The sequence below is a fragment of the Diadema antillarum genome, unplaced genomic scaffold (genome assembly GCF_040938485.1).
Source record: "Diadema antillarum isolate AM-2024a unplaced genomic scaffold, OU_Dant_1.0 seq00000953_RagTag, whole genome shotgun sequence".
Taxonomy (NCBI): domain Eukaryota; kingdom Metazoa; phylum Echinodermata; class Echinoidea; order Diadematoida; family Diadematidae; genus Diadema; species Diadema antillarum.
This window is the reverse complement of record NW_027271801.1, coordinates 1,269,649-1,289,048: the sequence shown is the minus strand read 5'-3', so window position 1 is coordinate 1,289,048 and position 19,400 is coordinate 1,269,649. Positions and strand designations below refer to the sequence as shown.

The following is a 19,400-nucleotide window of genomic DNA, read 5'->3' as shown; positions in this document are numbered from 1 at the left end:
AGCACCGGATAAAGTACAGAAAGACAGATTCGTGCTAACGCATGAGTCAGGGTTGTAAAAGATGTTCAAAGGTACAAAAAGAATTTGGGAATCCCACAGCTCATGAGTTTTATTTGTTCACTGGTGATCTAAAGCATACTTTCAGTATTATCCAAGTGGCCATGGCAAAGACTATACACATTTTAAGTGATGGAACGATCAGATCTTTGTAGAAGTGGAAATTTTTGTGGTATTGAAATTTTCGCAGAAACAGAAACTAGCGTGAAAATAAGAGCATGTGAATATTTTTGCTTGCCATACAGTATGTTCCAGTAGTTATATCTTGATTTCACAGAATTAAAAACATGTGAAACTCTTCTTGCCCGGTGGAGCGCAAAAAAAATTTAGTAATGTAAAAATATCCATTTTTACAGTAGCATGGACTGTTGAGATACTACATTGTACACGTGTGTCAATGTACAGAGGGAGTACAACTGTATCTGGTGGGAACACACGTTTATGTTGTGCTTACATACACAATGTACCAACCACCACAGGCTGGCTAACTAACATGTAGGCAAATTTCTTAACCCGTTGAGGACGAGTCCCGAGTATACTCAGGCAAGGGTCTATGGGAAATGCGTGTTGTAGCAAATCAGCCTGTCCTCAACGGGTTAATGCAGTGATGTACTGTATTCACAAGTCTTGACATACCCTACACTGACTCTCTTCTATCCCACATACACGTTGTAAATTACTTCTCACCCATATACACATGTACATTTACAATATTAGCAAAAGTTACACAGTGTGATCATTAATTATCACTTTAATATCATTACTCTAATATTACAATTATTATTCCTGATTTGATCATCCGAGTCCTCAATATAATAGCAGGTATACAATACTTGTGAAATGTACTTTAAATTTTTGTCTGTAGTATAAAAACTACCTTCTTCCAAATCATAACTGAGGCCACATGTTCTGTTTCTTATGCTGCAACTTTTGTGCAGGTAGTTTTGCAGTCAAGAGAATTACTGAATGGATCAGACCGTTTTTGTTATGGGGTGTTTTTTTTTTGACAGAGATAGAGAGATATGGATTCTTTCTCCTCATTTTTTTTCTTTTTTAGATAGGCAAGAAAAAGAGCAAGAAGACAGTGCCCCTCACCGCCATCCAGGAATCTTAAATAGACAATGACTCATGGGAGGTACTGGATAACCCAGCCAAGGATGTATTCTATCTGACAGCTTCCACAGACGGAGGTGCACGCAAAGGTCAATGTCAGATGCTCAAAACTTGTCGATCCATGTACATGTTCAACTGGTGCCAACAAGCAAGCACAACAATGTCCCCACTTGTTATGTATTGTATCATTTTATGCGCTGCTTCTTTAACAATTTTTTTCTCTCGACACTTGGCAAGACAGAACTAAGACTGCTCATGAAATAGTCACTGAAAATTGCTCTCAGTCTATCACTTTTGGGAATAAAAATGTTTGCGCTGTTCTAAAAGCCTTCATGCAGACTAACCATGCACTAAAAGTGAAACATACGTAGGACAGTGCTGTCTTTTCCTTTTTTTTTCTGAAGAACGTCTGTTCTTTTCCTTTTTTTTTTCTTCTGAAGAACGTCTGTTCATTTCTATTCTTGTTACTCAGGCCTGCCGATCACATTCTCATCACCTGAACACTGTAAAGGTCATATTAGTCAGGGACATACCGGTACTATTTATTGACAGGGCCATCTCGAAAGTACACACATGAACACACACACACCAATTTCAAACACATCTTGCTTAGCGACAGCAAAATTTTCTTCAAAAAGACCAGATTATGACATTGCAGGAATTGTACATTCATATCAAACAATTACACATATACGTCAAGGAAGTACGTACAGTACCTATACATGTACAGTACATGTATGTGTGAAAGAACAAAATGCCCTGTCATGGTGCTGACTCCTCAGGGTACTGAGTGACAATTATACTTTAGAGGCTATACAGAAAATGATGATATGCAATTCTGATCATTTTGTTTCATGAAAGAATCATCTTTGTTTTGTGTATAATTTTTGTTAAATGGAGTAGAATTCTACAACCCTGCACAGAAACAGTGGAACCTTTCAGTGAGTGAAACATGTGGGACTACAAATTGATATTGACCAACACTTTTTTAATGCTTTTTTTTTTCTTTCTTCTTCTTCTTTCTTTCTTCCCCTTTCTCTTGGATATGAAGTATTTTCGATGATGGAATCTTGTATGGAGATGTACATATATTGTAATGAACTTGTTCATCAGCATTTGTGACAAGATGTAACGTTATCCCCATTACAGGGCAGAGTGATCACATATCATATGCATACCCACAACTTGAAGTTTACAAATTGCACAACATTTTGGTTGCAAAGTCAAATAGTGTTTTTGTACAGAAACTGATGCAAGGGTACATACACAGATCCACATCATGAAGATTGTTTAATGCTATACATTGAGTATCATTTATAAAGTCTCTCTTTTTTGTGCACATCATAATTTCCATTTTAACTCTTTATGCACCACAGTGTAAACCCCTTTGAGCCACATTATTCTGAGACTGCAACACAGGCATGCTGTGAGAAAACATTGTCTTTTGTCTCCATTTCATTTTTTATAGATTTTTGTTTTGCTGGACAATGGACATGCAATAAGCAAATGTGTAGAGAAAATTCCGAGCATTGCTTTGATGCAAATTTCATTACAAATCTATGATTATTTTCCTTTCAAAAGACCACTAGCTACTACCTTATTTTCAAGGCATGAATTTGCACACAAAGCGGTGATAAAAACTTTCTCGAAAATCTAGCAGGGAACCCCACATGATATTCAATCACTACACGTAATGCAAGATTCATGTGACAACATTGGGATCGCGAGTGAAGCTTTCATTGTACTGTGGCATTTGGCAATTTATTGATTGGTCTGGTTGAGTTTATGCGTTTGAGCAAAATATATGAACTTGGCCCATCGTCAACTGAGTTGGGCGTGCAAACATGGCATAAGATCTACAAAAACTGTATATGTATGTATGTAAAATGCATACATTAAGATGATGCACATAGTCTACATTATGCAAATGCACTACTTCCCCTGCTGAGCAGCAGTAGTTTGTCACAAAGCTACTTTGATGTTGCAGCTTTAAAGTATTGGGATACATGGAGTGCACATGGGTCTCGCACAGCAATGCTATAAACACCAGCACCGAACTTGAAATGACAAAATGCTACAAAGATAGCACTATTAGTAATCCTTACGCACTGCTAGGGGGTGGTGATAGTAAAGCAATGGGGAAAAAGCACATAAATCACCAACACATTTACAGCAGAACTCGGTTGTTTAGCAGACGACATTTAATACCAAGCCCAACACCACCTCCACTACAGCTACAGGTCAACCTCACAACATCGACTGATGTATCAAGTTTACAGTTTTATCACCAGTGGCCCAGTGCTAGTGCTGAGATAGCACAAGCACAAAACAGAAAAATCTGAGTGTGTGGAGGAGTTTTTTTTAAATTATCATATTTCACTTTACGGCTCTCCTTGGCATAACTGCTTGGACGGAGAGGATTCCATGAAGCCAGATGCAGTGCCGGCGAAACATATCCTAAAGTAAAAAGGATTCCTGGACAAGATACAACAGACCGATCTTTCGGTCAACACGAGCACTAGCACTGACTAGTACACGTAGTAGAAAAGTATGCAGGTGTGTAGCACCAAACTTGAAATCACCCAATATTGGCCATGAATTGCTAATAAAGTAATGTTAATTTACCTGCACAGCACGGATTACAATAAAATGACAGTAAATTACTCCTATGTAATTTATGTTTGATATTCACCATGTAGGGCCTACCACAATTTTTGTAACACAAAACTCTAGAGAGTAGAGTTCCAAGTACAGTAGTAGGGACTACGGTCTAAAACGAGTAAAACTCATACAAAAGGTTTAAAACAGCCAGCCGGAACCGCGGAGTGGAATTTGAATGGAGAAACCTCTGTAGCAGCACGTACCCCGTTAGTCTGACTATAAGTCACCGGCCGAGAGAGGGAGCTATTTCAATCGGTATTATATAATCATGTCACTCTCTCCGGACGCTCCCCGATGGCAAAAAGAAACAAAAGAGCTAATTTTTGCTGACCAGTCCTTTGACCACGGTTATGTAAAAAGGTACACGTAGGCTTAGCCCATCATACTTGCCACGTAGCCCCCTTTTCCCTAACATTAACCGTGGACATAGCTTTTTCTCTCACTCTGGCTCCTCAACCTCCAAAGGAGATGGACATATTATACCATCGCTCTCCTGCGTCCGATACAGAGGGGAGATGTAATATTATACTTTCCAGAGTCAAGTCCATCCCGTGTTGAGTCAGTTTTACATTGTACTATAATTCTTGGAGTTCATACAATACACCACATCGGTGAGGTGCTTGTTTCAAGCAACATTAATTCTAAATAGTTGTGGAACAATTGTCATGAAGAGGAGTTGCCTTCCTATCATATTGTTTGCGGACGCTGCATGAGGCTTGCATCAAAGCTCATCATCTCGCATCTCCTCCCATCGTCAACCCCGTCGTCAATACCCTAAGGATGAACTTCATCCATGTCCAGCTCACGACGAATTAGCGTAAATTTATTGTGAATCTCCAAGTGGGATCGCATCCTTAACAATCGATGTCAACGCTATTGATGTGAGTGCCGGGCGACGACGAGGCGGCGAACACCGGTCTCGTTCCAGACAGTGCGTGTACATGTCAGCATCTCGACCCGGAGCTCATCGTGGCAGTGCGCACTGCAGTTCGCGATCGCGATCGAGGTTCCCTTGGAGAGTGACGTGGCCGCTATTTCACCCTGGAAGCGACTAGCTGACTAGGGACTCTGTTCGGACTGTCGCGGTGGTTCGTAACTTATGCACCATTTTATTTGTATTACCGCTCATAATAATTATAACCACATGTATGTCCCCTTAATTTTAAGACCTCCTTTTAAACGTTTTGACCAAATATAATTTGGTGTGATTGCTCATGGAGAGTCGTAAATAACCAATACACTGATTGATTCATATTCTGGGGGAAATACCCTATGATTATCACCTGCGTGTGATATAATGATGTACACTACAATAAAGCGTGTATAGTATTGAAACTTAAATATTCTGTTGTCAACGCCCGTTATTACAATTAGTAAATCGAGTCGAATCACAACTCAAGACGTTGGAATATGGCTGTATGATGAGAGTGTGTTTGGTGTGTAGTTTGTTACACAACAAAAATAATATCTTGCCACATTAACACGCCCCAAGGCCTATCTTTCCAACAAAGTGGTGACCCCGACGTGATCTAAAAGAGGTGTGATTCCACTCCATTTGATAACATGACTTTATAATACCCATGTTGTAGTTGACAACCACACATGCACTTAGTGTGAACCATACTATCTGAGCATATTCTTGCTACTATATAGGCTCATACTACATAGATTGGCAATTTTGTCTTATGCTTACGTAATGTATGTTGCTGTCTGTTAAGTTTGCAAATTATTCACGATTGTTTGTGGGCCTAATAGTTCGTTTTCAGTAGCAAATTGCTGCGGCAGTGACCGATACCACATAGCACTCCGGTCAGGACCTTGCGCCCTCGTTAGGCGATTTTATTCTTGCGTGAAGAGATTGTAACCATGGCTACCGACAGTGCGGAGCAAACTCTATCCCCAGCGGCCTCGCCTGCAAAAGAGCCCGAGGAACGCTCACTCATAGGCACAGTTTCTATCAAATTGCCCCCATTTTGGGCAAACGACCCCCAAATTTGGTTCGCACAAGCGGAGGCACAGTTTAGCACGCGCGGCATTTCTAAAGAGGAGACAAAATACGCCTATGTTATCGCCGCATTGTCACCCGAAGTGGCGCAGGATGTGCGTGACTTAATTGTTAACCCACCGTCTGCCAACCAATATACCAACCTGAAACAAACTCTCATAGCACGAATGTCCGAATCTGAACAGCGCCGCGTTAAGCGACTCCTAACTGAGGAGGAACTCGGCGATCGTAAACCTTCTCAGCTTCTGCGGAGAATGGAGCAGCTGGTAGGCGATCAAACGCTAGAAAAGGGTATTCTGAAGCAGCTGTTTCTGCAAAGACTCCCCCAAAACGTCAGGCTAATTTTAGCATCAACCTCTGACGCCCTAACTTTGCAGGAGTTGGCCGAGCTCGCGGATCGGATCGTTGATGCCCACGTACCGGGTGTCAATACAATGACAGCTAGCCCTCCGATAATAACACCAGTTAGCAGTAGTGGGGGAAATTCGAGAGGGGTTACGCCTCCAGCGACGTTGGCACAGCTAACGAGCGAGCTTGCCGAAGTAAAGCGTGCGTTGATTGATCTGACGTTTAGCGTCAAAAAGATGCAGCAGCGGGGACGGAGTCGCAGCCGTAGCACGGCAGGCAGGGGCGCTAAGACCCCCTCGCAACACAACGGCCAGCACGGCCAGCAAAGCCAAGGAGCGAACGCTGCGGCGGCAGCGTCAAGTGATCAGCCCGGAGCTAATACACAGCAGCTATGCTTTTACCACTACCGATTTGGTGCAAACGCACATCGATGCACCCCACCTTGCTCGTACAAGGGAAACGAAGCGACCAGCGGGTAGGCGCGACGACCCCGACTGGTTCCCTTAGCAACAGTCGCCTCTTCTACGTCACTGACAACAATACGCAACAACAATTTTTGATTGACACTGGTGCCGCAGTGTCGGTGTTCCCACCCGGCAAACATGAGCGAAAGTATCCATCCTCTTATCACTTGCGAGCCGCAAACAGCTCCCAGATAGCCACATATGGCCAACGTTCATTAACATTAGATTTGGGTTTGCGCCGTAATTTTAGATGGATTTTCATAATTGCCGATGTGGCTACACCGATACTCGGTGCCGATTTTTTGCATCACTTCCACTTTTTGGTCGATGTCCAACAACGACGACTGATAGACACAGTAACAAACTTGCATGTCACAGGACAGACTGCGGTTAACGTTGGACTCAACCCCGTCGGCTTACATATGACAGCCGACGATGACAACGACCCATACCGATGCATGCTTTCGACCGACTTCAGTGACATAACCAAACCGGTATACAAAGAGAGCGACGTTCGACATAACATCACACACCATATCGAGACAAAGGGACCACCCGTTAGTGCACAACCACGACGACTGACAGCTGACCGACTAGCCGTGGCCAAACGCGAGTTCGAACACATGCTCGAGCTCGGCATTGTGCGACCGTCCAACAGCCCGTGGTCATCACCTTTACACATGGTGCCCAAACGCACTGAAGGGGATTGGCGGCCGTGCGGAGACTATCGCGCCTTGAATAAGGCAACTATCCCCGACCGTTACCCCGTCCCTCACATTCAGGACTTTGCCTCGAATTTGCACGGCAAGCGTGTTTTCTCGAAAATAGACTTGGTAAGGGCGTATCATCAGATCCCCGTAGAGACTGATGACATTTGCAAAACTGCGATTAGCACACCATTTGGCCTATTCGAGTTTTTGCGTATGCCATTTGGGTTACGCAACGCAGCTCAGACATTTCAGCGGTTTATTGACCAAGTTCTTCGTGGCCTCACATTCGTTTATGCATATATAGACGACCTCCTCGTGGCAAGCGCGAATCACGAAGAACACGAGCGCCATCTGCGTTTGCTTTTCGCAAGACTGCAAGAGTACGGTGTAGTAGTAAACCCAAGCAAATGTGAATTCGGGAGAGACTCGCTCGATTTCTTGGGCCACCGCATCAATAGCGAAGGTGTGAGCCCACTGCCCGAAAAGGTTGAAGCCATACGTCAATGCGCCACGCCCACTTCGGTCAAGCAGCTGCGTGCATTCTTAGGCCTGGTCAATTTCTACCGTAGGTTTATCCCAAACTGCGCAGAAACATTGACACCGCTCACGGACCTCCTCCGGAATCGTGCAACACGCTCACGAAAACCACTGCACTGGACACCAGCATGCGACGTGGCATTTGCCGAAATCAAAGAGAAAGTTGCACAGGCCACACTATTTGCTTACCCTTCTACCCAATCAGCGTTGAGTATCATGGTTGACGCGTCCGACAGAGCAGTCGGGGGCGTGGTACAGCAACTGACTGACGGGGCCTGGCAGCCAATCGCCTTTTTCTCTCGCAAGTTGAACGCAGCGGAGACGAGGTACAGTACTTTCGGACGAGAGTTACTTGCTATCTACTTGACTATCAAGCATTTTCGTTAAATGCTTGATGCCCGTGACTTCTGTGTATATACAGACCACAAACCCCTGACTTACGCGTTCAATGCAAAGCCAGACCGTCACAGCCCGCGCGAAGTACGGCAACTTGACTACATATCCCAGTTTACTACCGACATTCGGCACGTAAAAGGGGCAGAAAATGTAGTAGCCGACATGCTCTCCCGCCCTGCGGTAAACGCGCTCCACACGACTGAAACAGTAGACTACGCATCGATGGCACAAGCACAGCAGTGCGATGACGAGTTGCAAGCAGAGCTGCGAAACCCACGTACTAGCCTTAAACTCGAACGTTTGCCTCTCATTTCTACTGGTGGTGAGATTATTTGTGATATGTCAACCCAAAAGCCACGTCCGTACGTTCCTCAATCCCACAGGCGCGCGATATTTGACTCAGTCCATGGCTTATCTCATCCTGGTGTTAAAGCCAGCCAACTAGCTATCACTTCTCGGTTCGTGTGGCCAAACATCAACAAAGATGTTCGAAAGTGGGCACGCGAGTGCATTCCTTGCCAGAAGTCTAAAGTTCATAGACACGTCAAAGCTCCTCTCGGCACATTCAGTACACCTGACGCACGATTTGCGCATGTTCATATCGATTTAGTAGGACCACTGCCTACTTCACAGGGCAATTCATACGTTTTCACTTGTATAGATCGATATACGAGGTGGCCCGAGGCAGTTCCCATACCCGACATAACAGCCGAGACGGTAGCTAAAGTGTTTGTCGAACGATGGGTAGCAGTGCACGGCGCGCCGGAAACGGTCACCACAGACCGTGGAGTTCAATTCGAATCACGCCTATTTGAGCAATTAACGCGGTTGTTAGGCACGACCAGGATTCGCACGACCGCCTATCATCCGGCAGCAAACGGGATGATAGAAAGATTTCACCGCCAGATGAAAGCTGCACTAAAAGCGAAGAACGACCCCTCCCACTGGACTGAGCATATCCCGATCATCTTATTGGGCATTCGCTCTACTGTAAAAGATGACCTCAAGTGCTCCCCAGCCGAACTTGTCTACGGCACGACACTGCGCTTGCCCGCTCAGTTTGTTGCTCCTCAGCAGACCACTGTCGACCCGAGCGACTATGTTTCTCGATTACGTAACCACATGTCTCAATTCACACCTACTCCACCTCGCTCCCAACACACGACTACTCACGTGCCGACAGACCTGCACACTTGTTCTTATGTTTTTGTCCGTGTTGATCGAGTTCGTAAGCCCTTGCAACAGCCCTACGATGGGCCTTACAAAGTGTTACGACGCAACGTTAGGCATTACACACTCGAAATCAATGGCAAGAAAGAGCAGGTGAGCGTCGATCGCTTAAAAGTCGCGCATGTCGAGAGCAGCAGCGCGCCGGACGATGTAGTAGTGCCTCGCGACACAACGCGTTCCCCACTCGAATCTTCCCCAGCGACGTCGACGGCGTCGGATACGCCCGCTGCGAAGTCGGATCCACCGGTCCGACAAACGAGATCGGGACGCCATGTCAGATGGCCGGCGCGTTATGTGGTATCGTTAGGATAACGTTATTTCATTTAGTTACGAGGCGTCTGCCATCACTCTTGATGATGTCGAGGTTTTAAGGCAGATTTAATTAATTAATGTGAATACTATGTGACTGTCATAGGTAATTAGTATGTATGTTATATGTGTACGCCTTGGCCGTATACAGTTTGTACAGGATTTTTTTTTTTGTGATAATTTGTTATCATCTTAGTTTCTTTTGCGTGATCTCAGAGTTACCCCCGTAGAAGGAAAACTTACCACGGGCGGATTCACTGCAACCAGATACATTAAGTTTCCGTATTTTTATTGTACATGTATATTACTTTGTGTGCTTTCTGCGATACTCTAAATGTAGTACATTGTATAACGCTTAGGGGCTGCCATCGCAGAACGACACGAGCAACATGACATACACTTTTTTGTGTCATACTTGGCCGATATGCTTTGTTTGTACTTTCCGTTACAAATTTTTATCTGTGTGTATTATTATCGAGTCCGTGCTATAATACATGGTCCGTGCTTGAGGACGTTGAACCAACACACGGTTCAGTCAGATCGACCTCATAGCATATTATTATGTACAGTATTTTACAATAAGTTTTGTTTGCTTTCTAACAACCTGCATGCAGTCCTCAAGGGTATATACACGACCATTGTATTGATATTGTGTTTTTGGCAGGTAGTAAAACGGTGTACATACAGTTATTTTTTCCTTTTGTCGTACGTCAGTGCTGGTCAGGACTTACGTACTAGGGGGGGATTCCTTGTAGCAGCACGTACCCCGTTAGTCTGACTATAAGTCACCGGCCGAGAGAGGGAGCTATTTCAATCGGTATTATATAATCATGTCACTCTCTCCGGACGCTCCCCGATGGCAAAAAGAAACAAAAGAGCTAATTTTTGCTGACCAGTCCTTTGACCACGGTTATGTAAAAAGGTACACGTAGGCTTAGCCCATCATACTTGCCACGTAGCCCCCTTTTCCCTAACATTAACCGTGGACATAGCTTTTTCTCTCACTCTGGCTCCTCAACCTCCAAAGGAGATGGACATATTATACCATCGCTCTCCTGCGTCCGATACAGAGGGGAGATGTAATATTATACTTTCCAGAGTCAAGTCCATCCCGTGTTGAGTCAGTTTTACATTGTACTATAATTCTTGGAGTTCATACAATACACCACATCGGTGAGGTGCTTGTTTCAAGCAACATTAATTCTAAATAGTTGTGGAACAATTGTCATGAAGAGGAGTTGCCTTCCTATCATATTGTTTGCGGACGCTGCATGAGGCTTGCATCAAAGCTCATCATCTCGCATCTCCTCCCATCGTCAACCCCGTCGTCAATACCCTAAGGATGAACTTCATCCATGTCCAGCTCACGACGAATTAGCGTAAATTTATTGTGAATCTCCAAGTGGGATCGCATCCTTAACAATCGATGTCAACGCTATTGATGTGAGTGCCGGGCGACGACGAGGCGGCGAACACCGGTCTCGTTCCAGACAGTGCGTGTACACGTCAGCATCTCGACCCGGAGCTCATCGTGGCAGTGCGCACTGCAGTTCGCGATCGCGATCGAGGTTCCCTTGGAGAGTGACGTGGCCGCTATTTCACCCTGGAAGCGACTAGCTGACTAGGGACTCTGTTCGGACTGTCGCGGTGGTTCGTAACTTATGCACCATTTTATTTGTATTACCGCTCATAATAATTATAACCACATGTATGTCCCCTTAATTTTAAGACCTCCTTTTAAACGTTTTGACCAAATATAATTTGGTGTGATTGCTCATGGAGAGTCGTAAATAACCAATACACTGATTGATTCATATTCTGGGGGAAATACCCTATGATTATCACCTGCGTGTGATATAATGATGTACACTACAATAAAGCGTGTATAGTATTGAAACTTAAATATTCTGTTGTCAACGCCCGTTATTACAATTAGTAAATCGAGTCGAATCACAACTCAAGACGTTGGAATATGGCTGTATGATGAGAGTGTGTTTGGTGTGTAGTTTGTTACACAACAAAAATAATATCTTGCCACATTAACACGCCCCGAGGCCTATCTTTCCAACACCTCCCTCTCGCGCTCTACCCTGCAGGCTGCAGTCAACTAATAAGCTATTTATGCTATACTTTCTACACAAAAGTCTAAATTTACAGGTCTACTCACTTCGATTTCGAACTCCCTTATCATAATTCTTATCAATACAAATGGTGGCTTTCCCAAATGGTCATAGACAACATGGTCTGGACAGTTATCATGGTTATCAATGCCCTGGTTATCTACACACATGTTCACAGATTACCCATTTCACATCCTGCGAGTCGATACCCAGCATGACTATAATGCAGTACTTTAGTATGTAGTCCCGAGCATTGACGTCTTGACGTCGTTGAAATACAACTGAACCGAAATCAAAAGAGCCACATCGAGGACGCTCTGATACTTACAAAAAATTCATTTTCCCAGCCACGATGACAGATGTTGATAGATCGACAGGCGAAAGATGCTACTGGGTATTAGCCAGTTAATGTAATTGAAAATCCCATACGAAATCTCGTTCGTAAGCCGCAAGTTGAGAGGTAATCTTCGCCGAATGTCCGTACTTCTTTCAATTCATTCAACAGCGTTCGTTCGCAACACAAACAGAGTGGTTTCTGGTTGGTCCGGACGGTCGAACCATGTACTACGGCCACTAGCACTACGTACGATCCTGCGGCTGGCTAGGCTGTGCTGTACTACTGTAGATACAATGCTGGCGTATTAGCACATTCCGATTGAAACAGTCACTAGCATGATCGCATAGATTCGCATCAGGCAGTGGGATGACATCGCGCAATAAACTTGTTGGAGGTCTATTCTAAATACGTCATTCTGGCGTGTACGCAGGAGGTATGCGCGCAAGGGTTGGTACGTTAACGATGTGTCTTTCTGTTTTCCTGTCATTTTGGAAACTGACATTGGAGATAAATTCAATGACTCTATGGTAGCCTCGAGTATCACAGTACTTACCATAATTATGACAAGACAGGGCAATGCTTGAGACCACTGAGATCAGTGCCACAGACACGATCAGAGCAAAATCCTGACAATGAAAATTGACCTTTCCTTGTTATTGTACAGAACTCGACATCATTTCCTTTTTTTCCATGGTCAGCTCACAACAATTTGTAATGAGTAGGCCGACAGGCCCTATAGGGTAATTTAGCGGAACTGCCATGATCAAGTTGTTTTGCGATACAAGAAGTGATGATATAGCGTCTATATAAAGTCATCATAAAACAGTTTAGTCAATTAGGGCCTATTATGCATGAGCAAAAATCAACAGATTACCAGTATTGTAATTTGTTTGAAAGAATATCCAAAGCTATTCATTTCTGAAGTGAATTCCAGCATGAAAGTTAGCGTGAAAAAAAAAGAAAGGCTTGAAAAGCGCAACTTCGGCCGCGTGAAAATTTGATAAAAATCAGATAAACATTAGGGAAGTATATAAAATTGTGAAGTTTTGACATCTTTTTTTATTTATTTTTTTTTTTTTTTGGGGGGGGGGCAAAACAGTTCTTGAACAGTTTACATGAATAAGAATAGATCATAGTCTGGTTTCCTAGCACATGCAGACCCGTTGTTCTTGAAATTAAATAAATAGTGAGTGAGCTGACCAGTCTCACCGCAATTTTCCACGTGACTGCAAAAAAAAATGACAAAAGATGATTTTTTTTTCCCTGCTAGACAGTGTAAACAATAAATAGTATACATTTCCTGTGTGGCTGAATAATACCTTCAGAATCGTAAGTGTTATTACAGAGCTATACCAAGTCTCACGCATTCTGAGTGAGACTCAAGCATTTAGGGGTCGTCTCACGATCTCACGCATGGGACCCATTTTTCTCACGCATCGGGCAAAGTCTGCAATTTGGGCCCATAATAAGGAGAATAGATCAAAGGATTAAAGTGATAGTTACAATTGAAGGTATATATTTTCCTTTTGTCTCTTAAAATAAGTAAGAAATAGTCACTTAAGTATGCACCTCATCGCACCATTAAGAGCTAAAATTGAAAAAGCTCCCTACAGTGGGAGGCCACGGCGGGGGATGGGGGGGGGGGGGGGGGGGGCTTGCGCGCACATTCGCTCGCCGAGATGCCGAGTCGTGAAAATCTCACTCATAAACAATTTTTGAACTTGGCATCCCTGGTGTTACTACGAAAGAGAACTTGAGACTTTTGATGGGTCCTGAGTACATGTACATCAGAAGAAAAAAACCGACAGAAAAATTCCCATTTAACTCCTTTAAGGAATGCCTCTTGGGATATCGGGCGAGAAGATCAGAGCGGCAGAGGCTTCATTGATAAAAGACGAAGATTATGAAAGTATTTCTAAAGTGCACTTGTTTTCAGAATCTGGCGTCTGTGACTGGTCTATTGGACGATATACATATAGGCCTATAAGGACCCTAATACGAAAAAAGAAGGAGGGTGATCCTATTCAGGGACGACGGAATTGGCGGGGGTGGGGGGCTTTTTTTGCACCCGTAAATAGGAACACATAGGGTGTCACCACTTAGGCTCCCCCTTTTTTGGCACTATAGAAAAAATAGAATGAAACTTTTGAACTCTCGGTAAGGTCTTTTCTTGCGCTGAAGATCTTTTTTTTTTTTTCTTCTTTTTTTTTTTTTTTTTTTGCTTGCTTGTCAGCTGAAGAAACCCGCAAGTGGAATCGGAGAAAGATGCACTGAAGACCTTTTTTTTCCTTTTTTTTTCTCATGCTCATGAAGGGCCCGTGAAGTGCCCTCCAGCACTTTTGAAAACGCGGCGCCGGCCATGCTATTTTCCTTACAACATTAGCCCCCGGGATCATTGTACACATACATTTTCACGCCTATACGCCCGATTACACACGAGCACACTCACAAAATTATCAACGATTACTTATTTCATAACTTGAAGCCCTGTTATGATGGGTATACATGGGTATAAACTTGTCGACTTCAGGATACTCAAGAAGTCTCCTTTAGTGGATATATGCAAATCTTGTAATGACTGAGATGCAATGGTTTGTGACTAATTTTAGCCCGTTATGAAAACATTCGAAATTTAACGTTTCATTGAACTGTCTTTTATTTCATCTGACTGTAAAAGAAACTTCTATCATTGTTTGTTTTTAGTCATTCTGTTACGGTCGATTTAAGGAAGAAATGACATTGCGCTTATCGCAGTTTAATGTTTTAGACCCATCGCACTGAGATGCTTCGAGACTTGAGTGCTGGCAAAAATATAACAAATAGAAGATAAAAGATTACATAAACATGTGAGAAACTATAGCCTTGAGTCATTAGTCGCTCTCTCGTCGACTTTCGTATAAGGCTTTTAAAATTTAGCTTGGTTTACATCCGACTTTGTGAATGTTCTTTTGTGATATCGTCCAACCGTGTCACTCACCTCTTTGGGCTTTACGTCTACCATGGCTTGCTGTCGACAACAAAAGCGATATCTTCATTCTGACCAACAGCAGTCGCGCGCGGAAGTCAAAATACGACTGCGTTACATGTACATGTATGTACGTACTACTGCTGCTAGCGTACCGCGTTCGATCTTATGTTATCTTAGGAAGCTAGCCAGCGTCATCGCGATCCGAGCACTCATTTAGGGAAAATTCAAGATCAAGCCCAGGATTTGGAAAGCATTTCATGTACATTTCAGTTGTAAATATCAACTAATTCTAGAGTGGCAGTGTCGGCCATACATATCGTATTTTATACGAAGTATGAAGTGATTTTATAGACGGTTTCAGTTCAGATCGTGTAGGCAGCGCACAGGGCAACGTACGCCGATGATCCAGGCCATCGAGAGCCACTTCACAGCTCACAGACAGTCACAGATGCAGAACAAGTCAACTGTAATAGTCACACAGCCTCAGCACAGCTCTCGCTCTGCCTCTAACTTGTTTACACAACAAGAGTGGTGAGTTTTGCTTTTGCTCGTTGTTGAGCGACGACATCCAAGTTGATATCTGATTTGAATGAATTAATGTGAGTGATTGGAAGTATTACTCATCGAGTAGTTTCTGTGATTTTTGTTGGTGCAATATATGGTAGGCAATGTGGTAAAGTGAAATTTGAGATAGACTCGACTAATTTGAACATTAACATTGAGTCATTGTTATATGATTGTATTCTAAGATTCTATAATTTCTAACGAGTGATCTCTAACGTTACATGGATTCGAAGCCACTGAAAGTATATTAACCCTAGAAACTGTACACTGTACTTGCAGCTCCCCGGTTTGATTATTCATTGTCTGACGTCAGAAGACACGTCCTGCAAACCTTGATCGTATGGCTTCATTCAATAGACCATCAACATCTGCTGGTGTTTCAGGGAGGTCATGGATGACATCATCGTGTCCAAGAAAAACACTGTTCCGCTCACCAGCTGCAATCGAAGAGAGTCAGTCAGCAGGTAACTAGGGAAGAGCAGTGTTCTCGTTGGATTCTACCTTGCTGGAAAACATAGTCTGTGACGCTACATCTGGTGTTCAGAAGAAGAAATTAGATCAAAGCACTGCAACTACACTTTGTATTGTAAATCTACATCCCAAAATCAATCCCACATCTGCTGTTCAGTTATTCTACTGAGCTGTTGCGGTACTTACAGTGCACTCCCGTTATGACGAACACGGTTATAACGAAATTCCGGTTACAACGAAGTAAAAATTCAGGCCGCAAAATTATCCACTCTATGTTTTGTATTTTTTATTTGTTCGGGTATAACAAAATTTCGATATAGGGAAAGAAAACTGCTGGTCCAGAGGACTTCGTTATAACGGGAGTCCACTGTATTTGCCTCACTGAGGCTAGACTGACCATCTTGAATCTAGATCTACTTGTACATGTTTGTAAATTTGTGTGAAAACTTGACTTTGTCTTTACCTGCCTATGTGCTCAGTGGCAGTTCTATGATGAAGGTGTTCTTAAATTTGTTAACAATGTTGTACTGTAAGGAAGTTAGCTGGCTATAGAGCAAAGTAAGAATGTATTGAACTGTTGATATTGGTGCCATACCTTTATAATCAGTTGATGTCTAATATGCATTTGATATGCATAAACTTGAGAATCTTGAGAATGTGGTGACATACTCGTGTTGTATATTGTAGTATGTGGTTATACATGTACAAGTATGTATTATCCATAACATGACTTCAGCAAAGCCAAGAAGTTGGTGAAGTAAGAATGTACAGTTGTTACATGTATACATGTACCTGTATCTTGCATTACCCGGTAGTTACACTGCAGGTAAAAGACATCTAGGCGACAGTATACCGGTATCCATTCTTTTCATCCTTTACTTCATATGCTTTCAATGTTAGCAATGGATGAGGATGATAAAAATGATTGGAGAAGTCATTAAAAAGAAGCAGTAATAAGAATCTTAAACCCCTGAATTTACTAAATATATCCCCCCCCCCCCCAATTTCTTTTCAACAGAACCACAGCTGGATAAAATGGAGGTTGAGCAGCTGACTGAAAATTGTGTCAGAAACTTGCAGAAAGGTAATATCCTTGAGGGTAAAAGTTATTTTCTCCTTGTATGATAGCATCTCTTGGTGTCATCACATGATCTCTCTTCCATTTTGTTTAAAAAAATAAATAAAAATGTTTTCATTGCTTCTTTCAAGCTACAAAGTCTACCCGTACTCAGTTGATGATGTGTAAAGGCGGCAGTTTCTGCTGATGTGTTTTTTCCCCAACTCAGTTTATTAGATGCTGTTGAGGTTATGAGTTTTTCATGGATGACCTTTTTCTACATTCCCTAATATGTTCACTTATATCTAACACAGTGTTTTGAGTTTTGAATTGCTTTGAAAGTTAAACTAACCCATTTTCACTGTTGTAAGAACTCTTTTCTTACTTCATTCATTCATTAATTAATATTTATTTATTTTTGAACCAAGTACCCAATTCGTGCAGTTGTATGCAGGTTCAAACTGTAACGTTCAGCTCATTTAAATCAGATTCACTGATTTGCCAACTTAAACATTTCTTGACATAGTGTCCATAGAGAAGGAAGAGTTGTTTGATATGAATTAACCAATTATGGTACAAATAAAATGCAAGCATAATACATTGTAGTTGATCTGAAACATTACCTTGTACACTGTATGTGCACCCTCCTATTGTATGAAGATCAAGACATTTAATTGATTACACTGATTCAAAATCAAATATGGCAGATCATTTAGCATGAATTCTCATGTTTGCTGAAAACTTTCTGATGGTCAAATTCATCAAAGAATACAATTGCAAATTCAGCACATTTTCTTTTTTTAATGGAAAACATAATTATGACACAACAAAAATACTAAAAAGTACTACATTTGGCAAGTAATCTGTGTTGCCACAGTGCCCTGAAACACTAAAGTACGTTGTAGGTGATATTGTACGCTCATTGCTAGTATGCCTACCTGCTTCTATTTTGTTTTAGTTTATTTATTGATTTTGGTTTTTGTTTCTTGGTGGTAATGTGTAGTACAACTTTTCATCTTTGAGGGTTACATCCAAACTGTAGGATTTGTGTTCATACTTCAAGGACCTATGAAAATACAGTGTATAGCTCTTTTTTGTGTATATGTTTGTCCATGGAGTCACAAGTAGATATGTATTGAAGATATAAATTGTTAAATAAATAAATTCAATAAATATACTTGTTATGTTAGGTACTCCTTTGAAAAATCTAAGTACGGTGTATTCATCACACCAGAAATAAGAATCATGGAAAATTATAAGGGAGCTTTTGACAAGAGAGGGCAGCAGAGCCATTGTTGAAGTATCACATTGATTTTTTTTTTTTAATCAAAACTTCCATCAAATTAAAACATGAGTTATTTCAAACGCTAATAGAATGGCTGCTCTTGTTCTAAACTCTGATTTCATATGTAAATGTATACACAGTAAATATTGGCTCAATTAATTAGAATGCATTACAACTGTATGTAACTACATTTTCCCCTCTGCCATTTTGTATTTCCTGTCTGCAGAAGTCAATGAGCAGAGACTAAATGAGCTTCGGAAGAAGCTGCAAGGACTGGCCGAGACGGACTGGAAGTACAAGCGGCCTGAAGAGTTGATTGGCCTGGAGAGATGACGTAGACTCACACCAGTGGAAGAGGGTTTTAGAAGACTGGACAGTGCTAGCGCAGGGTTATTCATTTGCCAGAGGAATGATGTAGGCAGATGTTGAAAGAGCCCGCAGTTAATTGTTCCCTTGATCCCAGCAGAACTTGGGTGTGGGAAATGGTATTGTGGAGAAAACTCTTTGACTAATGGCAGACATTCATCTTCTGCTTGTGACAAGGTCAAAAATATTGCGCACAGTGTGTGGTCACTTTAGGACCAGCTACTTTGTACTGAAGTCGGCAGGATTGGTGCCCGTTGCTTCTCAGTTGAGGACACAAATATTCTGTAGACTGTTGTCACCTTAGTCCAACTATTTGGCAGGCCAAAGAAAAGAATGCCCTGTGGTCTAATATAATGTCAGGTGCCGACTTCGCCCCCTTGACCAAGGCAACTGAATCCACTA

The 19,400-nt window shown here is 42.4% G+C and overlaps 2 protein-coding genes across 2 annotated transcripts in view; one reads left to right on the top strand and one right to left on the bottom strand.

The window, feature by feature from the left end:
• The window catches only part of LOC139741779 (MOB kinase activator 1A-like), a 50,745-nt gene extending 38,290 nt beyond the window's left edge, over positions 1-12,455 (bottom strand). Inside the window, exon 1 of the mRNA XM_071652369.1 lies at positions 12,279-12,455. Coding sequence (XP_071508470.1) covers positions 12,279-12,289 — 11 coding nt within the window. The 5' untranslated portion in view covers positions 12,290-12,455. The remainder of the gene's footprint in view (positions 1-12,278) is intronic.
• Positions 12,456-16,159: 3,704 nt separating this feature from the next.
• Positions 16,160-19,122, top strand: LOC139741797 (uncharacterized). The gene is made up of 3 exons (XM_071652387.1): positions 16,160-16,283; positions 17,309-17,374; positions 18,859-19,122. The coding sequence occupies exons 1-3, from the start codon at positions 16,160-16,162 to the stop codon at positions 18,963-18,965; spliced, it is 297 nt and encodes a 98-aa protein (XP_071508488.1). The 3' UTR covers positions 18,966-19,122.
• Positions 19,123-19,400: the final 278 nt, after the last annotated feature.